This window comes from Carassius carassius, chromosome 2 (assembly GCF_963082965.1).
Source record: "Carassius carassius chromosome 2, fCarCar2.1, whole genome shotgun sequence".
NCBI classification, from domain to species: domain Eukaryota; kingdom Metazoa; phylum Chordata; class Actinopteri; order Cypriniformes; family Cyprinidae; genus Carassius; species Carassius carassius.
This window is the reverse complement of record NC_081756.1, coordinates 47,198,589-47,220,709: the sequence shown is the minus strand read 5'-3', so window position 1 is coordinate 47,220,709 and position 22,121 is coordinate 47,198,589. Positions and strand designations below refer to the sequence as shown.

The following is a 22,121-nucleotide window of genomic DNA, read 5'->3' as shown; positions in this document are numbered from 1 at the left end:
AAGCCAAGTCATAAAGCATGCTGGTTTTAATTTGAAGACAAGTCCATTGGTTTTAAAGGGTTGTCGATTCAGCCCGGTAATGATGTTAATGGTTGGTGCTCCTTCCACTTGTGCTGCTTAAAAACCCAGAGGTACAATGAAAACATGCTATTGCTGACGAAATGTCTGTTTGGTTCAGTCCAGTCAGTGTGTTAATAGCTAGTTGCCTAAATAGCAGCACATCTGATTTAATGGCATGGACATACTTGGCAAATGTCACGACTTTCAAAATGCATTTGTGACTGTGTTTGCAAACTCACAGTACTGGTCAAAAAGTAAATGGTATTTTTTAACTTTTTTTTAGGCTCCATTTATTTGGTCAAAAAAATACAGTAAGAGTAATAATAATGTTAAATATTATTATTTAAAAGAACCGCTTTCTATTTATAAAATTAACTCTAGTCTTAAGTGTCACATGATCGTTCAGAAATCATTTTAATGTTAATTTGCTGCTCAAGAAACATTTATCAATGTAGAAAACAGTTTTTTGCTGCTTAATCATTTTGTGGATCCAGTAATACACTGCCACTCAAATTTAAGTAAGTTTCTTTTAAGTACATTTATCAAGCAAGGACACACCAAATTTATCAAAAGTGACATTTGTTTAAAAATAAATGCTGTTCTTTTGAAATTTCTGTTCACCAAAGAATCCTGAAAATGTCACCTTGTTCAACAAAAATATTACGCAGCAAAAACTATTTTCAACATTGATATGAACTATTATTAATAATTAAGCACCAACAATAATTGATGATAATTGAGCATCAAATCAGTATATTAGAATGATTTCTGAAGGATCATGTGACACTGAAGAATGGAGGAACGATGCTGAAAAATCAGCTGCTCATCACAGCAATAAATTACATTTTACAATATATTCAAATAGAAAACGGTTACTTTAAATTGTGATATTTCACTGTTTTAATCAAATAAATGCAGCCTTGGTGAGCATGAGACTTTTCAAAAACATAAAATCTAAATTGTTCCAAACTTTTTTTCCTGTAGTGTATGTCTCCATTCTAGTTCTTTATTTTTATGAAAAAGGAACATTGAATGAGAGACTCATTGGAGAGAATTGAAATTGCATTTATTCAAGTGAAGTGTTGCTGGCATTAGCCTTGTTCGGTCAGCCCGCATACTTTTTTCCAGACCACTTGCACATGGATCATTGCCTCCTAAAAGATGCAATTTCTCAACACCTCACGGTTCAGTGAGGATGACTAAGTACTGGTAATGCATTTAGTGGTTTTGCTGTGCAATTCATTCCAGTGGCTCTCACCTTTCGATAATTTCCATGGCTACCGCTCTGGAATATATTTCATCTCGAAGGTCTTTCCCATGCGTTCCTGATTCCTGAAAGGATGCAGACTGGTTAGGAACCCTCATTTATTTTTATCCATGTGTCTGAAGCGATCCGGACCTCGTTGTCATTGTGTTCTGTTGAGAGCACACTCTGTGGGCATTGGGTCTCCAGATGGCCTTATTTCAGTGAATCCTCCCAGCCTTTCCATGAATATATAGGCAGATGATTCTGTTCAGCAGCTGAATTACATCAGGTCAAAGGCTTCATGAATAGACCCTCTGCTGCATTACCAAACCAAGCAAAAGATTTGTGGCTGAAGAAATCCATTTATAAAAGTAGGATTTAAGTGCGCTTGAGGAGGCTGAATTGCATGAAATATGAGGTTTGCTTGTTTTCTGTTAGTAATAGAGGCCAGGAAGTTTAATGAAACTCAAGCTCCACTAAAAAGTTTTTTTGCAGTGTAAATTTTGTCAAAGCAAGCATCTGCAAAACTTTTGGCTCCCACTTAGGGTTAGGAATTAAAAAGAAACTTTAAGATTGTTTTCTTCTGTAGACATAAATTATAGCTCAAATTGTGTGTGTATTACTGTAAGAAATGTAAGGTATTTTCTGTGAAAAATTTATTTTTAAGAAAAGTTATTAAGGGACCATGGTCTGCCTAACTTGGAATCTTAACTGCTTCGTTACCTTGATAATTTCCATTAGGATACTTTCAAATCTTAAGAATTAATATAAAAACGTGTTGTACAATATAATAATTAAAGGGTTAGTTCACCCAAAAATGAATATTAGGCCATAAATGACTAGCTTTGAAGTCATCCTAAGTGTTTATGACTTTCTTCTTTTAGAGGAATCCAGTTGACATTATATTAAAAATGGTCTTTAATCTTTCAAGCTGTTTGATGCCACTCGGTGGGTGTTGTACTGCATCAGTCTCTCAAATGGCTCCAGGGGTGAACAAGGGCCTTCTGTAGCGAAATGATGCGTTTTTCTAAGAAAAATATCCATATTCAAAACATTATAATCACTTTAATGTAGCTTGCATGAACAGTTGTTCACAGAACCAGTTCCAGGGGAATGACGTATGAGGTCAGCATTGCGCATACGCCGGTGAGTCTCATGAAAACCAACGTTTGTCAATAAGAGCAAAGGAAGCAAAGTGTCCTTACTTTAGCAAAGGAAAACCAGTCTCCTCTTGGCTTATATCGAAAATTTACAGATCCGTGTTTTTTTTTTTCTAATTAGTGATCGTTGTTTTGTTTTGATCTCTCCCCTGCGCAAAGCCAACCTCCATACATCATTCCCCTGGAGCGGCTTTATTTACAACAGTGAGCCCAAGCTAGATTCAAGTGATTATTACATTTTGAATATTTACATTTTTCTTACAAAAACACATTGATTCACTATAGAAGGCCTTTGTTCACCCCCGGAGCCATGTGAGACACTTTTCTTTTTTTTTTATGGATGCGCTTTATTAAACTTCTCTTGGACTGATGCAGTGCAACACCAGCTGAGTGGCATCAAACAGCTTGAACGATCAAAGACAATTTTTAAAATAACTCCGACTGAATACATCTGAAAGAAGAAAGTCATATACACACAGGATGACTTCAGGGTGAGTAATTTATGGCCTAATTTTCATTTTTGGGTGAACAAACCCTTTAAGTTTGGAATATTATACTTAAAGTTGGCATGAAATTAAAATTCACCCCATCCATTTTCTAAATGCAAGTTATAGATCATATTGAATGTCATCCATGCATTTGTCATGCATCTCAATCTTCTAATTGACAGTCTTCTCTTTGTTGACATGCCAGATTTCTCCAGTCATTTAGTCCATTTAAGCTCCATCTCTTTATTACTATTGACTGCAGTCAGGCTGACATTCAGATCTGCCTCCATCCAAACAACAACGATGCATGTCCATGACAACCATGTCGTCGCCCTACATTCTTTCAGTTTTAATGGGATGTACATCACAATGAAGAAGAGAACTATAGCTGTACCATTCTGTTGGCTGCTCAGGTTTTTCTGGGACACTACACAAAGCAAACCCTTAAATTATCGAGAGACTCTGTCCTACTTCTGACTTGACTCAGATTGACATTTTCCATCCTGTGATTCATTAACATCATTTGGCTCTTTTGACTAGGGCCAGTAAGCAACCCTTACCTATGCAGTGTTATAAAGCTCTACTGAAGCTTCTTGGACACTGACATCTCATCATATCAAAGACAGTCCATAGTCTCTACCTCAAAGATGATTCAATATGTCACTATAGCACACATGAAGGCCACCTGTATTGTAAAGGGACAGAGACAGAGTAAAGGAGCGAGACTTGGCATGAATAATAGAGTTTCTTAGAGGTGGGCTTCTCTAGGGAGGTTAAGATGGCTGCATGCTGTGCACAGACATGTATCTTTCCGCCAAAAAGAGCAGTAGTAATGTGTCTTGACGGGTTGCTCTGTGGAAAGCAGTCCGGCTCAGCCAGCACACTCCCGATTTGACTTGATTGCAGCAACTGTTGCCTTACTCCCCTGTTGGGTTGTATTAGTCTTCCAGCTTGCGACAGCTCAATGAAGTGTCTTTAAGGATTTAATTCCCACTGACTTTTTCGCCTTTTTCACCCCTCTCCAGTTACCACAGAACTTTTTTCTTTTAATTAGATTTTTTGATTGCCCAGAGCAGTGCAGAACTGTCTTATCGCCAATAAAATGTACTAAATAAAGCCTCCCTGCTGGTGTAGAGCAGTGGTTTCCAACCACGTTCCTGGAGCCCCCCCCAACACTGCACATTTTTCATCTTTTTTTTGTCTGACACACCCATTTCCGGTCTCGGAGTCTCTTCTAATGAGCTGATGATCTGAATCAGGTATGTTTGATTGAGACATAGAAAACATGCAGTGTTGTCCACCACTTGTGCAACTGGCATGAATAATGCCTCAAATTGTGCAACTTGGGTAAAGTGATTATTATTATTTAGACATTTTGAAGTGCAGGAAAAAATGGACTTGAGTCATGTGTAGAAAGCAGAAATACCTAAAGGCCAAAGTATACTTTAGTTTTTACTCGTACGCGAAGGTGTGCAGAATAGTATGTGTGTACTGATATTGTGATTTTTGTAAATGTGCATACTTTGTATACACATTGAATGTTTTGCAGACCAGAGATTACTTACTAATTGTAATCCGTTACTAGACTTTACATCACCTATTCTTAACCAGAAACAGATGACAAGAGGTTCATCCTTAAAGTTGAAAAACAGATCCTTTTTACAAGGACAATAAAAAAAAGGGAAGTGATGTGGAGTTTAACTGCAGGAGTTGCATGACTGGAATAAACATAATTAAACCGGACAAAACATTAACTTGTAGCCAACCATGTTAGATCACACAGAAATCACGAAAAACAATGTTGGACCATAGGCTGTAGTGTTGGACAGGCAAATCACGTGGTCTCGCGAATCCTACCGCTGTGCCTCTGATCCGCCTGCACCGAGTCTATTTTTGCTGTGCTGCACGCGCTGAATTACAGCTGTTTCACACATATCCGTCTGAAGTGTATGCGTTGCATGTTTTGTTTTACGCACCCATGTTAATGGATTCCAGCGTTCACACTGCATGCGGCTGAGATTGATTTGTTCCTTGAATTGTTCTGTGTTTGACATCTTGTTTAATGTGCAGGTTTATATACACATGAATAATAAACTGTTAAACTGTAAGTGGATTTCATTTAGTTATTGAATACAAATCAAATCAAGGGTGAGATCTATAAACCAATACAGTGCTAATATTTGATCGGGCCCTGGGCCACTTTGTACTGTAAAATTTGGGCCCCGACATAAAAAAGGTTAAGAACCCCTGCTTTACATGATAAAAAAAAAAAAACTAGCTATTAAGGTAATCTAGGTTACTTATTTGAGATTACGTATTCCGATTACTTTTTAGATTTTAATTTTTATCTAACTTGTTTTAATTTTACCATTGGATGTACCATATATATATGTATGTATGTATGTATGTATGTATGTATATATGTATGTATGTATATATGTATGTATGTATATATGTATGTATGTATATATGTATGTATGTATATATGTATATATGTATATATATATGTATATATATATGTATATATGTATATATATATATATATATATGTATATATATGTATATATATATGTATATATGTATATGTGTGCACATTTATTTTTATTTTTTTTACATCATAAAATCGATAAACGTTACATTAAACCAGGTTTAAGCATGGGCTTAATATAAGAACTGCAGTGGGTTCACGAGTTGATAAAACGTTAATCATTAATTAAACGCTAAAAATAGAAATATCTAATTTGTTTAGATTGCTTGCTTTTTGCAAATGCTATCAAATGGAGTATACTCTGAAAGACTTTTCAATAATTTTGTGTGCTTTTTTTGTTTGCGATTAAAAGCTGTCTGGTCAGTTTGATCTCTTGATCATATCGTTTCTGCTCTCGTAGGTTGTGGTTTCTACAAACATTGCTGAGACGTCCCTGACCATCGATGGCGTGGTGTTTGTAATTGATCCTGGCTTTGCCAAGCAAAAGGTTAGTTCTCTCTCCTCTGCCTCACTTGTCTAATCTCGCCCCATCATCTGTTCCTCTTGCCTCTGAAATCCCCAGATAAACCCAGTGGCGGGTCTCTGACAGCGACTGGAGATGGAAAAGCTAGTTATTCATTCTGCTGACATTTCCGTAGCCCAGCTGCTGCTGTCATACATGTAGTCCAGTCGGAGATGAAGGATGGCTTTGCTTTGGCATATTGCTGTGGTGCTGTGGTGTGCATTTATTATTCACACAGCTCTTTCCTTTTCTTCGGACAGGTGTATAACCCTCGCATTCGGGTTGAGTCGCTGCTCGTAACGGCTATTAGTAAGGCTTCGGCCCAGCAGAGAGCTGGTCGTGCTGGACGTACTCGCCCAGGAAAGTGCTTCCGGCTCTACACCGAGAAGGCCTACAAGACTGAGATGCAGGTTTGTGAAACCAATCATAACCGCTGCAGGCATCTGGGAAGTGCACTTGTTCTGAATTTATTTTACGCCAGAGAAATTGGTTGGATCATCTTTTTGGTCGATCAGCAGCTGACTGTGGTTCCTTCAAGTCTTTAGTACTTCTGGTCACTTCTAGCCCCATTTCTGTACATACTACATGGGAAATGTCCACTTAAATTGATTCTGATAATTTGTTTTCCTTCAGGATAACACATACCCTGAGATTCTCAGGTCGAATTTGGGCTCTGTGGTGCTACAGCTCAAGAAGCTCGGTATCGATGACCTTGTACACTTTGACTTCATGGACCCACCAGGTATTGACATTTTCTTGAGTTTGACGAATACTTCCAGGCTTCTTTAAAGTCTGATACTAAAAAACAGGGTATATATTAGCACGGTTATAGCAGCATACCGTATTTTCCGGATGATAAGTCGCACTTTTTTTCATAGTTTGGCTGGTCCTGCGACTTATAGTCAGGTGCGACTTATTTATCAGAAGTAATTTGACATGAACCAAGAGAAATGAACTAAGAGACATGAACCAAGAGAAAACATTACCGTCTACAGCCGCGACAGGGCGCTGATAAAACAAAGTTTTTGTAAAACTGGGATTCACAGTTTTCACTCAAGATGCACATGTACGTATAAGCAAAATCAACCTGTAATATTGAGTTAATACATATTAAAAACACAAACCAACGCATTCTAGTCTGTGAAAGTTTATCCCATTTCTTTGGGAATTAAAATTTTGTCAGTTTTACTTTTCCTCAACGTACTGGTCATTAACTTTTAAGTGCACCATAATGCAAACGCTTGGAAGAAAGTTCTCGGCATGAATGACACGTGATTGGCAGATCAATGTGCCTCATTTCTCTCTGATACGGTAGGAAATTAAATGGAACTAAATGTTGAGGATGTTAACTTTGACAAGATGATTGACAGGCGACGGAATGCTCGTAACTAAGCAACAGAACATTTCGTTAAAGCAGTTATGACGAAGTAGTTTGTCCCAAATCTTGCCGACTCTTCTGGCATACACTCAAAAGTATAGACTTTTTCTTCACCAAAAGAGAACAAACTTTCAGGGCATAGTTTAATTTGTATTGGGACAAATATATATATAGATAGATTTTCTGAGTGTTGAAGTACATTTTTGTAAAAATGCTTGGCCCTCACATTTTCTTCAGAAATGTCAATCTGTTTGGCTCTTCAAGTGTTTTGTATACTTTGTCCGGGTCATTTCAGAGTATCTGGTGCAGCTGGACACTGTCTTTGATAAACTGACTGATATTTCAGAGTCTGGCTTTGCTTTGATCGTGTAATTGCTTGTATGCCGTATGAAGACTGATGTGGAGATTCATTAACACTGCATGATGGCCAGACTTGTAATTGCTGAATAGTAACGACTGGAACGTTTCCGTGTGATTGGCTCATCGTCTTTTCTAAAAGGTTCATGACCTTAAAAGATCTCTAAAGTTGCCCTAAAAAGTTGAAGCTTGTGTTGAAGCTTTCTTTTTCCTAACATACTTCTGCATTTGACTTCCTAAGTATTGTATAGCTGGGTAATATAAAACAGAAACCGTATTCAGTATAATCATTTATGCATTTGTTCTGAAATATCTTAAAAGTGCGATTGCCCCACCAAATTCATAGGGCCTTTAAAACCAGACATTCAATGGTGAAAAGTACTTTTGAAAGTAAGTTTTGACAAATTTGAATAGAAATGAAAATGTAGTTTAAAAATATAAATACATAAATATATATTAAATAAAAATTCAATACAAAGGACAAGAGCCAAAATAAATAATAAATACAATTGAATTTTAATAAAAAGGTAGAATATAATTTTATGATAAAAGCAAAAAACAAAAACATGCTAATTATTTTTTTTTTTTTTTACTATGCTTTCATTTATTCCAAACTGTGTACATATTTAATTTTAATTAAATTATTTGAATTTGGGGGATTTGAATTTTTTTTTTGAAAGCCAAGAATAACAACTAAGTTAGCTAAAAAAGAACAAACTAAACCAGAACTGGTTTTCTAACTGATATGACACAATGTTAACAATTTGTACATTTTCTAGCATGCATATTTTATATTCAAAGTGCATTTAAAAGCATCTGGTGTTTAAAAATCTAAAATAGTAAATATCATGTCCTGTTTTTTTTTTTTTTACCCTGATAAAAGTTATGGGAGCATTAAATAGTTCAATCTGACATCCAATTTAAAATATTTTATAATATTCATGATGGTGTTTCCCACAGCCTTGCACTCCATTTGTGGAAGCATGTATATGCAAATTCATTCTCTGCCAGCAGGAGGCGCTTGTAGAGCGGGAGAGAGATAGAAGTTTCCCCAGTAAACGCTGTAATCAAATAAGCGCTGAGCCTGTGCTAACAAATGCTAACAAAATGCTCAGGCATTACAGGCAAGATTAAATGAAAACGACATCCGTAATTTTCTGAAGACCGTTGGATTTCTTCAGTAGGTGCGTTTACATGGACACTTTTTGCTTCCATCAGAATTAATTCATTCTGATTGACAAATACGAACGTAGTGCTTACATGAACGCTAAATAAAGTGATCGGGTTGATCTGGACGATTATGTCACAAGCTTCTGATTGGATTTACTCTTGACATGCGCACACTGAATGAATATACAGAGTTTGTCGCATACTGTTTTAAAAAGCACACGTGATAGGGGAGAGAAAAGGGGAGTTTATAATGATGGCATACTTTATATATGACACTTTATTCATCAGGAAGAACAGCTCGTTCCGCACGCCATACGTCATTACGCTATTTCTACGTCACTGGGCATGTGCTGTACTTTCCAGTTTCAGTTTTCAATCCCATCAAGTTGTTTACATGTCCTCTCGCTCGGATTACAAAAGGAATAAACCACCCCTTACAATCAAAACGAAAGTTTAGTCGGTTCTGGCCAATTCAGTCTGATTGACGTGTTTACATAGGACTTTTTTTTATTCTGATTGTGCTTCCATGTGTTAAAACTTAATGAAACTAACTTGCTAGAACTCTTTCATTTGATTTGGGTGTCTGTTTTTAAAGTGTTTTGTTAGTCCATGGAAGCATGTAAATGCAACTAGTAATATAAAAACACCCGCATGAAGTACCGTGTCTTTTGACAACACTACTTGCATTTTTTTAGGCTTGAACTCTTATTTATTTACTGCTTGTTTTCTAATCTTTTTGAATTCTATCCGTTTTCTTTTTTTTATACAATTAACAAAAGCAAAAAAGGCATGTAACACTACCTTGCTTTTTTTTCTGTTCTATCAGTTTTCTTATCTTGATTTAAAAACACCTTGCTACGTGTACTGCATTAAGCTAACCGAGACTTGTTATAGCACTCTTTTGTTGATTTTGATTGCTTACATTGTCCTTGTAAGTCGCTTTGGATAAAAGCATTTGCTAAATGCCTAAATGTAAATAATAAATATAAGATTGTAAACATTTTTGATGCAAACAAATATACCGTAAATAATGTGCTTTTAATTGAAGTTTTCCATCCCCATGATATCATGGCTTATGCATTTGTTGACCTGTGTTCAGTAAGCATGAGTTTAGATGCAGACACACAAATGTAAAAAATAAAAAATAAACTGCTTTTTATTGCTGGATGAAGCCGATGGAAGCCATTTGCTAAATGCTTACTTATACTTTCCTTTCATTAAGTCACCTTTAGCTTTCTCTCTCATTGATTTTGCCTTCAGTTAACCCTTCAGCACGTTCCCTGCTATAGTTTATTTCTGATGTGTGTAAATGACTTTTTCCAGCCTGGTTCACTGCATGGCACCTATACTTAATTTTTTGCCTCAAACATATTACTTGCTTTAGCTTGGGTAATGCAGCATAATTTCAAAACAAATAGAAAATGTGTGTTTGATTATACCAGATCAATACTCGATCATAACATACTGACTGTCGCAGTTTTTTTTTTAAATGAAGTTTTCCTGACTCCTTGATAAAGACAGCCACAGTCTTTCATCCTATTCAGCAAACTCCTCCTAATTTTCAGTTAACTGGTCGTTTGAGCCAAACTCTCTAGAGCCAAAGGTCAGTAATTGAATTTGTTGGTGTGTGACCAGTGTTGATGCATTAAGTAGAGGTTCCTCCCCGTAATTGAATTAGTGGTGCTGCTGTTTGGAACTGCTTGCATGTCATATGAAAAATTAGCCCTCTTTGTCTTGAATTTACAAGTTAGTTTTTGTCCAGGAGACTACAGCCACAATGTTTTCGAAAGCAAGAAAATGGCTTTCCTTGTGCATTTTTTTTTTTTTTAGGTAAGGTATCGAAGTCAATTATCACTGTTACTTTTTCTCTTGTTTGGGGTTAGAGATTTGGCCTGAACACCAATGGTGCGAGCTTCTTTTTCTTCTCAGAAATAAATTGTTTTTGAAGGCCTAAACATGCTCAAACTAATTTACGCTAACATCTGAATTTTCAGAATTAGGTGTGGTAAAATGGCTTGATAGCGTCATCTACAAAATTTTAGTGAAGCGCCCCTCCTGCTGTGTGAATAATTCGGTACAAACATGTAATGTCCCAAGAAAAGAGTATCTTGGAACGAAGCCCTAAATGCACATTTTGAATTTCTTCTGGGATTTCTGTGCAGTTTTTGCCATTTTGGGTGTCTTGACGTTTAACATTGATGCACTCCTAGCAACATAATATGACTGTGTGTGCTAAAATTTTTTTTTATTAGAATTAAGGCTGGCCCCCTTATAGATCACTAATCATTAGTCGGTGAGAAAAGGCTTAGTCACAGAAAAAAATAGATTAAAAAAATTATCCACAAGAAGTGACGAAGTTATGCATTCGGCGACGAAAGATTGTTAACAGCGGCTCTATGCAGTAATATACAGGACATCGACCAGGTCATCCGAACGCTCGCTTACCATTCATCAACCTCAAATATGGATTATCATCTGAAACATAGTTGTAGCAACTTCCCATGGCCGCTTGATCTAATGTTAACCTATAAAAAAATGTGTTTTGGTCATACCAGGGCTCCAAACTGCGACTAAAATGGTCGCATTTGCGACCATAAATATTAAAATGCGACTGAAGTTTTTGCTGAGGTCGCCACTGGCGACTAGGCCTATGTATTTACATGTTATCTCTTAAAAAATTGCATGTAATGCCTTTTTTCCTGATCGTTTTGCATTAACATCTTTTCTTATGTTCGCGCATTGAGAGAATGCGCATCGAAGCTTTAGTGGGAAAAAGAGTTTTAAACCGTCCTCATCTGCCGCGCAGCAGCGCTGACACACACCTGATAAACGCGCGCACGAGAGAGAAATGGAGACTTGAAGAGAAAGTGCAGAAAAACAGCGTCTATTTCTTTCATAACTTGAACAAACTACAACAGGTAAAGCTGTCATCAGTGTGGATATTGGCAATATCGTTAACAGTTCTCGTTTATAATTATAAGGCTTCTTCTTAACAAGATCTTAGTCCCTGTTGTGTTCTGTTAATACATGAACTTCATTATTTGAAAGTGCACTTGCCGTCCAGTAATCGCAAAAAGCTTTGTGCTTTGTTACTTTTTAATTTACAAAGTATCAGCTTTAAAATTATTCCAAATTCATAACAAAATTCAAACAATAAATACAGTTTTGGTGCTCTTTAAGGGGCCGTTGACATATCGTGCCTAAAAACGCGTGGAAAACGCTAGGCGCGTCGCTTCCATTATGAGCATGCACGCATACCGCACGCCTACATTTGAAATAACGAACTTGAGTGCACAAAAGACGCGACATGTGAACGGCCCCTAAGGCCTGGTTCACACCGGACGCTGAAGCGACGCCGAAGCGGCGCGGAACGGAGGCCGCTTCCTTTCGGCGCCCATGTTAACCTATGGTGTCGTTCACACCAGAGCGCTGCGGTGCGCCACGGCCGGCCCGCGCCGTGAAACGCCAGTTTCGACGTCTGGTCTATTTTTTTGCGCGAGCCGCGAGCGATCCACGTCAATTCCGACAGGAAGTCACACCAAGAAACACGAGAAAATCCGGTCAATTGTCAAAATATAAGCAATTTTCAAATTAAAATACCGCGAGTGACAAATGCGATCATATTTGTGTATCTAACAGACTAGAAAAATGAAAAAAAAAAAAAAAAAAAAACACGCACATGCCCACACAGAGCAACGGGAGTGGGCGGACTACAGGGCGGGTTGGAGGGGGTGGGGGTTATTTACTTACCCATGTGCTCTGAATAAACAACAACTGAGCAGAAGCGCTTGTCGACCGCTGCGGAGAATACGCGTCTGGTGTGAACAGGCAGGCGCCGGACCGCGCGTGATTTTCCGTTCCGCACCGCTTCCGTGTCCGGTGTGAACCAGGCGTAATGCGGCAGGCGCGATCGCGAGTAGTGCCTCAGTTCAAGCAGCACGTGAACCTATCATACCTTGCTCTTTACTACTAGAGTACATAATGAACATGAATTAACATCAAACGGTAGGCTATTTTATAAGAGATTCTACAGTACAACACTTTCAAACTGCGGAAAACGTGCAAAGCTTGTAAACATTGCAACGTAATATTAACTTCAGTAACCTTTCGGTGTCCATAAGCTCATCATTCAGCTAGAAAAATAACTATAAAGAGGAGCATTTTGCTATATTTATGAGCTATTGAATTTTAATATTTTTACTTAACCTGTTGTCTATGATTCAACTCCTATAAAATTTAATTTTACTAATTAAGAAAAACAGACTGAAAGTGTGAAAGACATGCACTCTTAAAAATAAAGGAGCTTAAAAGGTTCTTCACAAAACAATTTTGGTTCCTCAAAGAACCATTCAGTCAAAGGCTCTTTGAAGACCAATCTCTTTCTGACCTTTTCATAATCTGTTATTGTCTTCAAATGTTAAAGGTTCTTTATGAAACCATTTAGGACAGGAAAAAAGGTTCTTCTATGGTATCATGAAGCACCTTTATTTTTAAGAGAGTATGAGAACATTTACAGGAAGCATTGAGGAGGACCCCAAACTATACTCAGGGGCCAAGTGATGCTTATGGTCCATGATATTGGTACAGATTTTGTGTAATAAACAACGCATGACTGTATGTTTCAAGTTGGAAAAGACATTTAGCTCCCACTTTAAGTGAACCTTCATTCCCAGGTCCATCTACAAGATGGATTAAAATGCTGATAAAGTCAAGAAAAGATGAGACAAAAACACTTCAGTATGATTAAAAAGTTAAAATGTAAAATAAATAATTTAAATAAAACGCATAAAACATTTTTATTCTGTGGCACCTAAAAAAATCATTTGGCACCTAAGTTTTTTTCTTATAGGAGCCAATGGCTCCTTACTCGATTTTTTTGTTTGGAGCCCTGGGTCATACAAATAGGAGTTATATACATATTAGTAAGCTTTAAAGACTGTTCTTTTATTTGTGTGCAGTCATAATAATAAAATAATGAAAGAAAACAGGGTGCGCGTTTTGCGGTCTCATTACTGTCTTTGAAATAATAAAACAAAACTGTGTGTATACTTGCCTCAGCATAAGAAATATAGGTCTGTCTATAGAATAGATCTTTTAAATGAACCAATTCAGATGGAAAACAACTATTCTCAGGTGATGTGATCTGTATGAAACATTAATATAGGCACATCCACTAAGGAGATCGTCAATTCATCACTGCATCCAAAAAACAACAACACTGGTTTATCAACGAATAATTAAAATGTGAAGGATGTCTCCTTGCTTTTTTCCCTAATGCATTCATAATCATTACTTATGCCGGTGCATGCGCTACATAGGCAGTTAAATGCTCATTACTATGATTTATGGTTTAATAATATAAACATGCGATTAATCCACTAACCGCTTAACATAAACGACTACTGGTTAACCAGAATAATCTTTAGTCGAGGAACCCCAAATTATAATAGAATATTGTTTTTCTGCTAGCTCCTGAGACCCTGATGCGAGCCCTGGAGCTGTTGAACTATCTAGCGGCGCTGAATGATGACGGTGACCTGACGGAGCTGGGATCCATGATGGCCGAGTTCCCTCTCGACCCCCAGCTGGCCAAGATGGTCATCGCCAGCTGCGACTTCAACTGCTCCAATGAGATCCTTTCCATCACCGCAATGCTATCAGGTAGTATATGCTCAAGAACACACGATCACTGCATATGATCTAAGAAAAATTACAGTAGCCTAATGGACTATGAAAAATGAATTATTTGTAGCTCACTCATTATCAGTAAGCAGAGCAAAAAATGTTAGTCTTCCGTTTTATTGTTTACATGTGCACAACTTCAAGCTGCCAACTGTTAATAATAATAATGGTTGCGTAATCAAACAGTCTGCTTATGCATTTAGCTGCTCGGCTGAAGCCATTGTGTAGCATGACTCTCAAAGGAAGTGCTCACAAACAGTCCAAACACTGTAAGACCAAATCAGAATGGTGCTTGAAGCTAGAAGTCGACCGGTAGTTGATTTTACTAATACCGTTCGCTAGATTCATTAATGTTCACAGAAGCAACTTTAAAATGTATTATTATTATTATTAGTAGTACATCGGTGCTGATTAATCTGCAAAACCGATAATCGGTCGACCTCTACTTGAAGCTATTAAATGTCTGATGAGGGGGGTGGGGGAGAGAAGGACATAGGATACAGCCGCTTAAGAGCACACTTACTAGCCATCAGTTCAGATCTGGCCCGAGTAAACAGTCAAACAATGCTAGACTTCAGATCAAGTCAAATATAAACTAAAACCATTAACTTATTCCTTATTACACTGAAAAAATATTTAGGGCTACATTTAAGGTTTGTTTTTTATTTGCTTGTAGAATTTCTATCTACTTGAATTGCACAGTTTTAAACGTGCAAAATTAATGTGATGCATATTCGTCAGTCACAATAACGATTCAATAAATCCAAATTGTTTCAATCTCCTATTTTTCAGCTAATTGAATGTTGCTTGTTTAACAGCTAGCCAAATCTTACCCATGTTTATACATTTTACCTGAGCTAAATATGACCCTGTAGCACAAAACTTAAGTCTGAAGTTGCTGGGGTTTATTTGTATCAAAACAAAAACAAACATTTGATGTGATGCAATTAGTGTTGTCAAAAGACCCGGTACTTCGGTACCAAGTCGGTACTAAAAAAATGTAAATGTGACGGTACCAGGTTTCTTTAAGTACCGGTAGTACCGAGGTCCCGTTCAAACCCGGTTCAGCGCTATGATTTCTGCGAAGCAGAAAACAAGGACGGAATCTCAAAATCCAGTCATGAAAATGAAACTTACATTTTAATATGGACAGTCATGGAATTTGTCAAAGTTAGCATAAATTAATCAAATCTCCATATGGACCAGTATCTGTAAATGTTAAGCTGCAAAAGTTGTTAGAAATATGAATCTGTGTTCTGCGCGTCTGTGTGAATTAATGAATGGCAGAGACGTGCGGGTTTGTTTACTACATAGACTGAAGCGCATGACGCTTGCATTAATTTCAGCATCTGAGCTTCAGTGTTCTCTCTCCATCAAGCGATCTGAACTTTTCAGTTCATCTCAATGGACGCACAGCGCACCTGTAATGGATGCTCTGTAAACTCTTTGTGAAGGCGCACGACTCACCGTCACTTTACTGATAGCGCTGTTTCTCACACATGCAAAGAGAGAGAAAGCGAGAGCTTACCATGCTGAATTGTTCATATAGAATTATTCATATTCATTTTCGAACAAGCAGAAGAAATACCGGGTGGTTTCTCCGGTAGTGGGTGGAGCTAATGCGCAAATGGCAATTTCATTGGCTGGCGCTGATCTATTTCAGCAAATCAGTTTGACCGAACGCAGACAACGTGATTAATATTCACGAACCCAGCAGCTCATCAATTCATAGTGCATTGTATATACACTATGATAGTAGAATTAGTAGTAGTATTATCTTTTAATAATAATTAATGATCTATTACTATTTTTTTACAGAAACCCTCAATGACCAAAAATATCTTAAGCATCACCACCATCTTAAGTTCAGTTAAAATGACAAATATGCATTCATTAGGCCTAAAAGTTCATTTTTACATAAAGGCATTGTGGTAGAAATATTACTATTATTTAGTAAAATGTATGTGATACTGCTACTACTGTTGAAAATATTTTTTAAAGAAATAAATCACAATATTTCTTGCATGTTTTAATTTTAATAGCAAATCCCCTTTATTTACCAAAAATAAAATGTTTAAATTTCATAAATTAAAAGACAAATTAAATTTGGGTGAAACTTGTTTACTGTTTTTCATAATTATATAACTTGTAGAAAAACTTTAAACACAATTGTAAATAAGTATAAAAAATGGCATTGGTTTTATTTTTAGTGCTAAAAAGTAATTTTTTTTGTAATTGGCATATTTTTGTTTTTTGCTTTGGTACCGAAATTGGTACCAAGAACCGTTGATTTTCACTGGTATCGGTACCGAATACTGAAATTTTGGTACCGTGACAACACTAGATGCAATACTACTGAAAAAATATAATCCATACCAAAAATCCTAGATGGCAAGTCAGTGATTGCTTTTTTTATATATCGTTAAAATATTGGTGTCTGGAGCACCATGAGTTTGGAGAGTGTAGTGTTCACTGCTTAAATGTGTAATTTGAATAAATAGTACTCTACTCATTTTATTTGAGAATATCTCAATATGAGTTTGAGACTTGGACCCAGAAACAGTATTCCTTATGTCATGACTTAACGAGTGGATTACGACTTCCCAATTCCTTCAACACATCAAAACTGTCCAATTCAGATGAATGGAAATTGTATATGCAATTCAAATACATTAATCCTAAATGTAGCCAGCATGGTTTGTGAATGTACCCAAGTAATGTGAGTCCGTTCGAGTGACTCCCAGAAGACTGTCAGACCCCAGGTTTAACTTAATTTGCACAGCCGCAGTCCCTGGCCCGCAGAAAGGCAAATGAAAAGCCGAGAGAAGCATCTCTCTCCCCACCCCATCCTACCATTTGGTATAGCGTACCCTGTGCCGTGCTCTAGCCTCAGAACTAGGCCTTATGTCCTGTCTGGGTGAACGCTTGACTCATCCCTATGGGCGGCTATGTTGGGGCCCATACCAACCTTGTTTAGTCCCACAGTGCTTTGTGCGGCCCACCGAAGCTAAGAAGGCAGCCGACGAGTCCAAAATGAGGTTCGCCCACATCGACGGGGACCACCTGACCTTGCTCAACGTCTACCACGCCTTCAAACAGAGTATGTATACATGACACACACACTGGCAACTTGTGCTCATGTGAGATGATTCCCTTCATTCGTTTTTAATTAGCTTAATTGCCTAAATCCATTACAACTAATTTCAGGGTTTTTTGTAAGTGGCCAAAAATCTTAATTTGTTTCATCAAAATTGGTGCCTGCGAGACAGTGCACTATTAAAACTGTTTACGTGCATTTCATTGGTTACATCAGCTTCCATATTTTCTCCCAAACTCCCATGGGGTTTCTCGCACCTCACTAATATGAAGCGTATTAATAGTCAGGGGAGGAGGTTGATGTTTATGTGAAGCTGACAGGTTTCATGTTACAGCATTTTAATTTGTTAGTACAAACAAAGTCACAATGTTATTGATGCACAATATGACAGATTAACATGTCTTTTTTGGAATGCTGCTATAGAGAGAAAAAAAGTGTATTATAAATGCATAGATAAGTTAATAGAGATCTATATTATCTGTAATCTTGGGTATAAACCCAATATAAATTCTTGAATTAACAGAAACAAGAGTTTACTATTAACCTCCAGGGACAAAAGCATTGATTTTCATAATTTTTTTTTCACCCTTTAAAGGGGTCATATGATGCTTTTTTTTAAGACCATTATTTTGTGTATTTGGTGTAACAGAATGTGTTGACATGCTTTAATGTTCAAAAAACACATTCTTTTTCAAATACTGTACATTATTGTAGGTCCTCTATGCCCCGCCTCTCTCAAACGTAATTTTCTGCAAAGTCCCTTCTTCCGACAAGCACAGTCTGCTCTGATTGGCCAACTGACCCTTGACAGAAATGTATGCGCCTTTCCATAATTGTGAACTTCATTTTTTAAAATGGTCTCTTTGGATTTCAGACTTTAGTCTTTACAACTTTACAGATCTTCTTCATGCACCAAGAGCTTGTAACACTCGAAAGAGAAAGGAAAAATTTTAATCGCATCATATTTAGGAAGCCTTTGACTTATATATAAAAAAAATATTTTTTTTAGCAGGGTTTGTTGTGAGGGATAACTGGGAAAAATTTTGCAAAAATGCAACGCCAGGCATTTAGGGGCACAAAATAACCCCAATATTTTTCAATACACTTAAGTAAAAACCAACACGTGTGACATGAAATGCATTTGAACAATATATTTTAACCAGTTAGCATAGTCATAAAGTAAGGAAATCTCACTTTTTGACCATTTGGATACTGTATCTACTAAAAATAATGTAGTAATTCATCTTAAAACACTAAAACAATAATAACGTTCATAAATAGTTTTTGTAGGCTCCATTTCACAAGAACGATAGAAAAAAGTTTGACTCATAATGCCCAACTTTTACAATTTTACTACTCAGAATTTTTTTTTTTTTACATTTTTTGAAAATGTAATACATTTTTTTTCTGACTTGAACTGTAGTTATGAATTTCAGCGTGTCATCCACTGTTATGTAGTTTTTACTCACAATTGCTGAAAAGGAGGTTTTCGGTGCTTTATACAATGTTGGTTTTCTGATTATTAAATTTCTTCCAGCTAAAAAAACAATGTGGTCCAGTAGCCGGTATGCTCATGATATTTCTTGCATTCATAGTAACTTACCTTATAGTAACAGTAACTTAATATATTACTTGTGTATATATATATAGTTCTGTCATTGTCACACTGTATTAATTTCTGTAATTTCAAAAAGTGAAGTGTGTAATTTATCAGTATTGTCTAGCCAAATTTAAAAGTAAACATTTGTATGTTGATTCCTTCAAAAGCATAAACGATGTTTGTGAAAGACACTTTTGTTGGTTTGAACATCCTGACAACATTGACTCAACCAGAGGCCTGAGATTGGAGTGGGAGTATGTTTGGTCTTCCAGTAGCAGATAAGTGGAGAAGTGTTTGGGAAACCTGTTTGAAAACAGTCATTTTTTTAATGTGACAATCTCTGCAGAAATTACACACTTCACCTTAAAGCCAGAAGCTTAAATCTTAAATGAGTTTTATTAAGCTGCATATTTAGTGTTTTATAAATGTATAGATGATTTTGCAGTGCTGCTTGGATGTTGCTCTTAACATGGTTTTAATGTATAACCATTCTGTTTAAGACCACGAGTCGGTGCAGTGGTGCTATGATAACTTCGTTAACTACCGCTCGCTGATGTCGGCTGATAACGTGCGGCAGCAGCTCTCACGCATCATGGACCGCTTCAACCTGCCACGACGCAGCACAGAGTTCACCAGCCGAGACTATTACATCAACATCCGCCGCGCTCTCGTCACAGGCTTCTTCATGCAGGTATGTTTGTCTAGAAATGTGCCACAAATATAATATTCAATTAAATAAAATGCTAATAAGCTTCTTTATTGGTGCCAGGGTTTTGATTCAGTGTTTTGAACATCTATAACGTGTGCAGTTGTCTAGATTTAGATCTATCTGAATGTTATCGCACACAGAGATGTGCTTTATGGTAAATAGTAATGTCTGATGAGAGATTCCTCTTTTTGTCCTGTGGAAGTGTCCCCAACCCAGAGATCATAATGTGTTGGCATATCAACAGAAAATGGATGTGTTCTTGTGGGATCGCTTTAACTGAACTTGATAAATCTGCACTGACTTTAGTTATACTATGTGGAGTTTGTCTGAAGACAAAAATATAAAACTAGTCCTGGTTGCTGATTGGTCATTGTTAGTGATCCAGCTGTATTAGCTCTTTCCCCGCCAGTGTTTAAGTTTTTTTTTTTTAAGAAAGTTGCCAGCCACCGCCAGCAAAAATTTTCCCATTTCATGGTGGAAAAAAGCTTTAAATAGTTAATGGACATTTATTTAATTATTGCACGAAGATAAAAACACAGTCTTGGGGATCATAAAGGCTTTAGTTAATACTAAGTCCACTGTATTTTGTTAATCCTTAACTAAAATACATCTAGTTTTAAAGTTGAGCTTGATTTCTTCCTTTACTCTCCTCCATCTGTATTAAAAGTTGTTGTGTCTGTTGAGAATACAAAACCACTGGAGCTTGCAAATGTAATGCATGGCTTTCTATCCAAGTATGACGGTTTGAACGTGGCGAAAATGACATTTTTATTGAGTCACTCTCTGGGAGGGGGTTCCTAAAACAAGTGACCTGACTAGTTGAATTACTCCATTAATATTGAAATATTTGTCAACATTAACCTTTACGGGTGAGACAAATTTGCGCCTTAGTGTACGAATTACCAGGCGCTCTATTGCCAATGTCTCTGTTTGAGTCTTTCGTTTATTGAGACTGATTGCCCAGGTTAATCTCGACATCCTTACTCCGCCGGAAGAAATGGCCGTGTGCGTGTTTGGTTAGCCTGTGGTTGATTTATTCCTTAATTTGCTTCTCTGGTGTTATCAGGTTGCTCACCTGGAGCGCACCGGCCACTATCTCACAGTGAAGGACAACCAGGTGGTCCAGTTGCACCCTTCCACCGTACTGGACCACAAGCCCGAGTGGGTTCTCTATAACGAGTTTGTGCTGACCACCAAGAACTACATCCGCACCTGCACTGATATCAAACCCGAATGGTAAGATAAAACATGCAAATGCTTAGAATTTGTTTGTGCATTGTTGGAAAATGCTTCTGCAACAAAGAAAGAAAAACCAAGCAAACATTCTGCATATCTTCTCATCCTTCAGGCTGGTGAAAATTGCTCCAGGATACTACGAAATGGGCAACTTCCCTCAATGCGAGGCTAAGAGGCAACTGGAGCGCATCGTCGCTAAACTTCAAACCAAGGAGTACTCTCAATACTAAACATGCGCAACGGTGTAAGGACTGTATGTTTTGAATTCAGTATGCGCTGTGCAATGCTTCTGAAGTTGTACATCGTCACACATCTACTTTAGGTTTTGTCTGTGATTCGTTTTCTGTTTTGAATTGTCGTCAAGATATAATTATTTTTTATAACTCTTTGCTCCTGGCTCTGCCGCGTGTTTTGGCACCTGGTGAAAGCATATAGTTTAATTGGTCACTCTAGGCACTAAGGATTGGTTGGGAGCTAATGCTTAACAGGGATGCACACCATCAACTGTTTTTGCTTGAGCATTTATGTGGATGTTGACATTCCTTATCGACATTGAGAACTTCCTGCTATGTTATTGAGTAGAAAAGTCCTGTTTATTCTGTGAAGGAGCTTTTACTTCAATAATAAAAAAAACCGTTGATATCAGTCATACTCAAGTTCATTCTTTTTGTTGGCTTGAAATAATCAATTATATAGTTGAATAAAGCATAAGCATGAATTTACAAGGAAGACCTTGAAGTTAATTGCATATTTAACCGCATGAATTTTTTAATCCTATTCACCCAAAATAGGTTTTCAGCAATTTTTTTATCTTTTGTCTGATTTCTAAAGACTGGTTGAAGAAATATTGAAATAATAGTTGTTTAGCTATTTGATAAACACAACAGTCTGGTATATGGGTGCTTGTTTATCTCTTAATAAAGAAGGGAAAAACTGCAACACAATGGG

At 37.1% G+C, this 22,121-nt stretch overlaps 1 protein-coding gene across 1 annotated transcript in view; it reads left to right on the top strand.

Moving 5' to 3' along the window:
* Positions 1 to 21,823, top strand: part of LOC132110859 (ATP-dependent RNA helicase DHX15-like) — a 43,339-nt gene extending 21,516 nt beyond the window's left edge. The window contains exons 7-14 of the mRNA XM_059517885.1: positions 5,843 to 5,929; positions 6,205 to 6,354; positions 6,578 to 6,686; positions 14,319 to 14,510; positions 17,509 to 17,631; positions 19,729 to 19,919; positions 21,004 to 21,173; positions 21,286 to 21,823. Coding sequence (XP_059373868.1) covers positions 5,843 to 5,929; positions 6,205 to 6,354; positions 6,578 to 6,686; positions 14,319 to 14,510; positions 17,509 to 17,631; positions 19,729 to 19,919; positions 21,004 to 21,173; positions 21,286 to 21,403 — 1,140 coding nt within the window. The 3' untranslated portion in view covers positions 21,404 to 21,823. The remainder of the gene's footprint in view (positions 1 to 5,842; positions 5,930 to 6,204; positions 6,355 to 6,577; positions 6,687 to 14,318; positions 14,511 to 17,508; positions 17,632 to 19,728; positions 19,920 to 21,003; positions 21,174 to 21,285) is intronic.
* The last annotated feature ends 298 nt before the right edge of the window (positions 21,824 to 22,121 follow it).